The sequence below is a fragment of the Haliotis rubra genome, unplaced genomic scaffold (assembly GCF_003918875.1).
Source record: "Haliotis rubra isolate DU_JTF1 unplaced genomic scaffold, ASM391887v1 Scf10, whole genome shotgun sequence".
Lineage (NCBI taxonomy): Eukaryota > Metazoa > Mollusca > Gastropoda > Lepetellida > Haliotidae > Haliotis > Haliotis rubra.
Genome location: NW_025764892.1, coordinates 438,233 through 446,678, shown reverse-complemented (window position 1 = coordinate 446,678; position 8,446 = coordinate 438,233). Strand labels below are relative to the sequence as shown.

Genomic DNA, 8,446 nt, shown 5'->3' with positions numbered 1-8,446 from the left:
AAAAAACAAATTTGTCACATCAAAATTTCACGGGTTTTGTACTCACAATGTTCTTCAATCATTAGTAAATACATAGGGTGTGGTAGGTATAACTAACTAATGCATCAAGACAGAGCCTGGTTCGAGTGAGAGAGAAAACAATGAGCACTCAAAGAGTGTTCAGAATCGAGCCTGAACCAGACAATTCAGTGATCTACGCTATTGGGATATGATGAAATGCGTAAACCAAGTCAGGGAGCCTGACCACCTGATCCTGTTAGTCGCCTCTTACGACAAGCATGGATTACTGAAGATAATTCTAACCCGGATCTTCACGGGTTAGTGTCCCAATACCCATGAAGTAATGACAACGAATCTGTAAAGTAGCAATAAGTAAGCACACTGTGCATGTCTGTTTACAACACAAGGACATCCAAATCAGTTCATAGACACTATGTTAAGTGTAGCATCAGTCAATAAATAGTACAACCCTCTCAACCTGCTAAACCTTCTTCAATTTGGCATCAGTCAGCAAACACGATGACCCTCTCAACCTGCTAAACCTTCTTCAATTTGGCATCAGTCAGCAAACACGATGACCCTCTCAACATGCCCAACCTTTTTCAATTTGGCATCAGTCAGCAAACACGATGACCCTTTCGACATGCCCAACCTTCATCAGTGTTGCACCAGTCAACGAACGGTACCTTCAATGTGAACTAAAACTACAACCGTATTCACTATTGTATCAGTGCTCCTCCAAGCATTGAAGCAATTTGGTCAATCTGTTCATCTCTCATGGATGCCTCTCTCCTCTGCCTGCTTGTCAAGTCATCCCCATCCTCATGGTAGGAGCCTGGTCGGTTCGGTGACGGGAGAATGGATTCTCTGTCAGACAAGTCATCTGCTGTTGGAATACTGATCTCCAGTGCCGGTACAGGAGACTTTGGTTCGGGGGAGGCAAGACTTGGTGCTGCCCCACCCTCCTCAGCAACAGAACTCAGCTCCTCCACCATTCTGTTGTTATCAGCACGAGGACTAGTCTGACCATTCAGATACGGTCTCTCTGGGCTTGTGATTCGGTCCTGTTGGGGACCTGGCTGGTGCGTGTAGGCCATGGTGGGACGTTGGGAACCACCAGGAACACGCAGCTGAGATGCAATCTGAATATACTCAGTCTCACCTTGTGTGTTACCAGACTTAATACTTGGGCCTGACCCACCAAGAGGAGATCGCATCAGCCCCTTGGCCACCATGGCCTTGCCAGCAGACTTTCCAGTTCGTGTGTCGCCTGCCTTGTGTTTGACACCAGGGGAGACAATGCTGAGATCTTTGACTGTAGTGCTGGGTGCATGAGACTGGACTGACACTCTCTTCCTCACATGCTCACTGGACTGACTGGCCCTTGACTCACTCCTGCTAGCACTGTGGGGATGTTTAGGCACGGACACGTTGCCGTCATCACTACGTTTACCCTCGATCCTCTTTGATCGATCCTTTTCACCAGAAACCTTCCTGTTGTCATCAGAGGTTTTCTTCTCTACTGCAGTCTGGAGAATTTCATCCACAGATATATTGTTCAACTTCTCATCTTCTTCTTTTGACCTTGGGTCAATGGAAATTACCTTGATGCGACTAAGTCGAGACTCTTTTGTATCCAAGCCATGTATTTGTGGTCGTTGGCGGTACTTCACCTGGTAGCCATCGGTTCGGGGCACCCATGGCCTACCAGAAGGGGAGTCTTCAGGAATCAGCTTTTCAAACACAACCGGTCGCGTTTCACAAAGGTTCTGAAGAAAAAGAGGACCATGATCAAAGACCAATATCAGCATTGTAAGCGCAAAAACATTTCAAATTGTTCTTTAGTCAAATAATATAAGTGATTATAGGTTTGCTGCCTAATTTCACATCACCATAACTAAGCCATTGCATCAACTATTCCATAAACTCAATGATATGATTAAGACAATACATCTTTATACTGGAGAACAGTGCCATCATATTATCACTTGTTTTGGAAGTGTCATCAGCATAATGTTTTGAAGAAACTTCTAAACTTTATTAACACTGGGTAGGCAGTGTATTTTTTAATTAAAAAGTGTTTTTATCTAAATATTCTGTCACATGTAAACAATATTTTGAAAATGATACCTCAATGACTGTATCCAAGAGACTTAAAAGGCATTTTTTGAAAAGGATAAATATGCCAGTCCCTAAGTAAAGAGCTACTGGAACGCCAACGTTCAGAAAGTCTGTACACTTACCGTCCTCTCTCTCTTGAGAGGAGGTGAGCGAGGAGAGAGGATCCTGACCCCATCCTTGTTTATCTGGTCTGTCCAGCTGAGCGGGATGATGGGGAGGGGCTTCTCCTCAGTCTCCTCTATCAGGTCTTCAATATCCTGGGTCATTCTGAAGGTCGAGTGCAACTGGTTATGCACAGTAACTATGAATATTCATTTTCCAGAAGTTTTTATACCAACACTAACCCACAGAATAATAAAATGAGGATTTTGTTTTGTTTATTATGTGATTTTGAACAAATGATCATAGATCATAAATGATGAAGTTATCTTCAAAGCATATGCAGCTGTGCAGAGTTATCTCCCTTCATCTTAAAGTTTGGCCACCACTGTGGTCTAAAGCACTGTCGGAAATAGAAAAAAAGAAGTTTTTAGACTGTTACTCTGTATCCCTAAAATTTACACAACTGCAACTGCAAAAGCATATGTTGAAATAACCCACATCGGCCTAACTGGGCTTTCAGTGGGATGAGTAATAGGATATCCAGAAAAGCATGTTTACTCGGAAAATCGGGCAAAACTTACGAATAAAAATAAAATATGAATAGCTGCTGAAAACAAAAGATCAGACTATAGATGGCAATTAGGTCGCTCAGCCAGGTATGACGACGGACCATTGAGTCACCTGGCATGAAATGCATGTGCTGCCCACAGGCACAAGGGGTCATCTCAAAGATATTTTATGTGTTTTCATGTGTATTTAATGTGTCTCCATTGATGAACACTGAGATTGTAGTTAGGCCGAACTTAGTTTAACAGATATTTCACACTTTCACATATTAACTACCTAAATTGTAGACATAAATGTGAAAAAAACCCAGTACTTTAGTAGATCCAGTATCTGCTCAGGGAGCAAAGGTCGGCTGTTCAGTCCCTGATCATATTATACCAAAAGATGTCAGCAAATGGTACTTCTTGTTCCTCTGCCTGGCAAAGGGATAAGACAAGGACTGGTGGCTCGGAAATCAATGTAATGTGCCTGAGATGGGTATCTGTGGTCCAGCACACTGTACTGCCAGCATCAATTAGGTTCCAACAGATACAAATACCAACATTCATAAAGTATAAAATGTGTACCCCACATCATGGAGAGATCAAAAACCCTATTGGACTTACGTTTGTGATATTTGTCAAGTTTACAAATGTTTAAGTGTATGAAAATTTTAACCATGCTTCAGTAGGCCTAGACTAATGATAGTTTCTGAAAATATAAATCTCTGAGAGAAACAAGTAGCTCCATTAATATTAAAAAGGAGCAAAAGTAGAAAGGGAGATTCAGACCTGAACTTGAACAATATCTAACTGGCTTCATTTAGTGTGTTTGAGTGAGTGAGTTGGGTTTTACGCCGCTTTTAGCAATATTCCAGCAACATCAATGCGGGGGACACCAGAAATGGGCTTCATACATTGTACCCATGCAGGGAATCGAACCCGCACCTTTGGCGTGACGAGCCAACACTTTAACCACTAGGCTACCCCACCACCAGCGCCCCTAGTGAGTTTGAATTATCGACTGTGCTGGCCAAACGGAAATAATATGGTTTAGGGACTGTGAGACAGAATACTGGCTCTCAGCATTTTATGACATCTTGCAAACTCTACCTCACTCATTCACAATTTACTTACATGTCCATGTTGAGATCAGCCATGAAATCAAACTCCTCTTCGTCTTTGACATCCTTTTCTGTATCTTTTTGTTCTTCCATTTTTTCTTTCTCTTTTATCTCTTCCTCTTTCTCTTCCTGCACAGTCTCAACTACTTCTTCCCTGGCCAATGCAGACTTCTTCCGAACCTTCAGGTCATTGGACTGAACCACGCCATTGATTCCGATGCGGAGTTTGTCTCCCCGTTGCAGTTGCTGAGCTACACGACTGCCGATGTTGCCATCTATGTTGTAGTATTCATCCTCACCTCGGTAGCCTGAAGGAGAACACTTTCGTGAGGACAAATTTCATCTTTCTGCAATCTAATACAGTCAAATCCCGATGAGTCGAATCTCTGGGGACCAAGTAATAAATTCGACTTATCGATGTATTCGAGACATAGGTATGTCTATGAGGGTAGAAAAAAAGATGTTCCAGTCCTAATTCCTCCGCTTAAGCATGTGTTTATCTAACGATTTCCCTATCACTAATAGGGGCACCTTATCAGTTCCAGTCTGATTAGCACAGACAGTGATTTCCGTAAAATCACTAATCTGCCTTTTGAACTCACCCGTCAAAGGCGGAAAGGTGAGAGCCGGGCAGGTTTGTTAATTGGATCAGTTTGCTACACCAATCAACTTCTCATTGACTGACTTCGGCTTATGTATACAAGATTGCTGTTGTTTGAATCTCATGGGACCAAAGTTTCTTCTCGAGTCATCGTGTGTTATGAGACGAATTTGTGTAACCGGAAATCAAATGATGACAACTATAACAGGGAATGGTCAGGACCGACAGGTACTTGGAGTTAAGCACAATATTCGAGACACTGGCATTCGACTCATCAGGATTTGACTGTACTTTCCTTGTTCAATATAAACAAACATTATTCATGCTTGTCAATTTAGAAATTGAGAATTTATTCAATATTTCAAAATATGGACATCTAAACACAAATCACAGTGACAAGCTACGTAATTTTAATATGTGTAGCCTTATGATTTACAAGAAGGGCGCACACTAATTTCTTATCTGTAACCAAAACATATTGAAGTCAGTTGTAACACATAAATAGAAATGTCATCTGAATAACTTTAGACATAACTAAACACAATAAACTAGTGACAACAATATGAATCAGCAGAATAATGTAACACAAGCCTACCCAGTCTATTATTAATGAGGAAATAGTAATCTGTTAGTGGGCACTCCCTGATATTTTTGACTGTTCATATAAACATAACTGAAACTTGTTTGCTTGATTAGCTAATAAAATGCCACAAAACCACTTGCAATTATTCCTGCTTATTTCAAATATTCACAAACTTAAAGATATGTTTATCTAATTACTAAATTACAAATAACATTGATTGCAGGAAGTTGAGGGTATCATGCTGTAAGTGCATACATCTGTGCATTTGGGCGACAAAGTCAACTATTGTCACGAATATAAAACTATAAAATATAAAATATAACTATCATCGATGTATGACTATCATCATAAGATGTATACTTATTAACGGTAGATCATTGTTCTTAATTTAATGAGGGGCTGCTTGATAATTTCCATGTGTATATTATAAGTAGTCATTGTATGTGATCTCTCATAGCACTATAAGGAACCAGAGGCAAATGGGTTACCTCCCTTACCCTATCACAATTTCTTATATCCAGAGTCATGGTGCCTCTTCCCTTTCATAGCATGCTAAGGAACCCAAGGCAACTGGATTACCTCCCTTACACTATCACAGTGTCTTACATTTCCCGTGTCATATGGTTGTGAGGGGAGATATAACAGATTCTGTCTTTTCAATTTAGAGGTTTGCAATCATTACTTTGGAACCTCATGCTTCAGTGTCCAGTTTAAAAAACTACAGCCTGGCATCTACATTATTTATGGCGCATATCTGTTCATGATGATGAATTCCTTCCTTCGGTCCCAAACTTAGGGCCAGTTCAAAAGTTTGACGTCAGATACAAATCCTAATTCCTTAAGACTCCTGAAAATTTGGACATCCGACAAAATCAACTTACCTAATTTGTCAATGTTTTATACAGAACCTAAACTTAACTGAGCTTAGTTTCATTCATATGTTGTTAGGGGTTTTACTGTTGCCAGGAACAGTGTTAAGCAGGGCAAAATCCCACTGTACTCACAAAAGAGGCCACTAAACTCCAGAATTCAGCAGCAATAGAGCATATTTTTAAGGGATGTAGCGTCAGGCCTCAAAAATGGGGGAATTCAGTTATTTATCCTACTACTGAACCAGTCCCTCACTTTGCAGGTTTACTTGCCAGTCCGATATCAACTAAGTTTGGACCCAACAATCCAGTGATTGACATCATGCGCAATGACCCACACAACCGCCACTTACTAGCAAAGGCGTCGACTACTCCTTTATCTGAGCCTCCTGGAGCTCCACCGAACGTGAGCCAGGCATCCAGGGAGGTGGGTACAGACTCCGCCTTCTTCTGTCCGCGGATGAACTGACCCTGGTTCAGGTTGTTGTTCTCTGGCAGCCAGTGTTGGTGGATCTGCTCTGTAATCTCGCGCTGTGAGCGACTCGTCTCCAGGAGGTCCCGGGTCTACTTTTACGACCATGTAACAGTCAGTCGCAGGCTTTGCACTTTTGATTTGACCTGAGCAGAAGTGAAATTGATAGATAATGCAGTGAAAATTGTGAAATGAATCTAGATAAAATTTCAAGTCTGGTTCATTGAGGTATCTGAGTTTATTTATCACTCAAAACATTAGTTTTACGCCACTTTTATATAATTTATAATATTCCAGCAACATCACGGCAGGGAACACCAGAAATAGGCTTTCAGAAATGAAAAAGATTAAAAAGTGAAGTCAAATGTTTTCTATAATTCACATAAACAACAAAGAGTGCTAAGAAAACAGGTGTTAAATTATCACATATCTGAGTTGACTATATCATCAAAAGCTGAATGACGGTTTACCAGTTGTCTTTGGACGTTTTGCTGACTTTACAGTTTTCCTCTTTGCTGACTGTGGTTTTGTTGACTGTGACAATGAGCTGACCGGCCTTCCATTGACCTCAACTGTAGCATACAAAAACAGCTGCGATCATTGTCCAAAAAAATAAATATATCTTCACTGAGTTCAAGTCAATATTTAACATAAACCTTAATTTTACTACGGTTTATACTTAATAACTACATTATTTGCAGTGAGTCCTGAACAAAGTGATACAGTAGGTAGTTGTTTACAGCCTTGGAAAGCACCCAAAGTACTGGTAGTACTCATAAGTTTTACTCCAAAATTACATATTTTCCTTATCCTGACTCATGCTCTTTTGCTTGTGGCATCCCTGAATGAACGGAGGTGGGAATATCTAATACTTTGGATTTTTAATAATTAGTGATTTGAACTGTGATGATTGTAATAACCCTATGGGAACTTCATAAAGGCACTGAACTGATGAATTCCTGCTGCTAACTTATCAGCTGCCATATAAAGGTTATTACCATGTAACTATTATGATAAAGTATATATAACATTAATGCAATGCTTAAGACTAATAGACTTAAGCTTGTTAATATGCTTAGTATAAACTCCTTAGAGTTTGTTAGCTAAAATACTTTAAGATATAACATGGTACTAAGCTTAAGATATGATTAAACTTAAGCTAATTATATAATAGCAAACTCTTTAGAGTTTGTTGGTTAATATACTTATATGATATAGATACAATGCTGAGCTTAGATATGAATAAGCTTTAGCTACATATATAATAAGCAAAACTCTGTAGAGTTTGTTAGCTAATATATTTTTATAATATGAGTATAAGTACTTTATTGGCAAGCTATAATTAGCAAGCTACATATATAATAGCCAAACTCTGTAGAGTTTGTTAGCTAATATATTTTATAATATGAGTATAGTACTGTGCTTAAGCTTATAATTAACAAGCTACATATATAATAGCCAAACTCTGTAGAGTTTGTTGGCTAATACTATATTTATATAATATTAGTATAATTACTGAGCTTAAGATATAATTAACTTCAAGCTACATATATATAGCAAAACTCTGTAGGGTTTTTGTTAGCTAATATATTTTTACAATATGAGGTATAGTAGTGTGCTTAAGATATAATTAACTTAAGCTACATATATAATAGCAAAACTCCGTAGAGTTTGTTAGCTAATATATTTTACAATATGAGTATAGTAGTGTGCTTAAGATATAATGAACTTAAGCTACATATATAATTAGCCAAAAACTCTGTAGAGTTTATTAGCTAATATGTTTATAGTGTAACCATAGTACTAAGCTTAAGATAAGATTAGACTTAAGCTAAAGTATATAGCAAAATAAAGCTCCTTAGAGTTTATTAACTAATATACTTTTATGTTAAAAACATGAGTACTGAGCTTAAGTTATGATGAAACTTAAGCTATATATATATAATAACAAAACTCCGTCGAGAGTTTTGTTAGCTAATACTTTATAATGTAAACATACTGCTTAAGATATGATGAAACTTAAGCTAAT

General features: G+C 38.8%; 1 protein-coding gene across 1 annotated transcript in view; it reads right to left on the bottom strand.

Annotated features, from left to right (window-relative positions):
* Nucleotides 1-245: 245 nt before the first annotated feature.
* Nucleotides 246-8,446, bottom strand: part of LOC124265888 — a 33,441-nt gene continuing 25,240 nt past the window's right edge. The window contains 6 exon segments of the mRNA XM_046700741.1: nucleotides 246-1,769; nucleotides 2,244-2,388; nucleotides 3,906-4,200; nucleotides 6,299-6,509; nucleotides 6,550-6,563; nucleotides 6,888-6,989. Of these exon segments, the coding sequence (XP_046556697.1) occupies nucleotides 720-1,769; nucleotides 2,244-2,388; nucleotides 3,906-4,200; nucleotides 6,299-6,509; nucleotides 6,550-6,563; nucleotides 6,888-6,989 (1,817 nt within the window). The 3' untranslated portion in view covers nucleotides 246-719.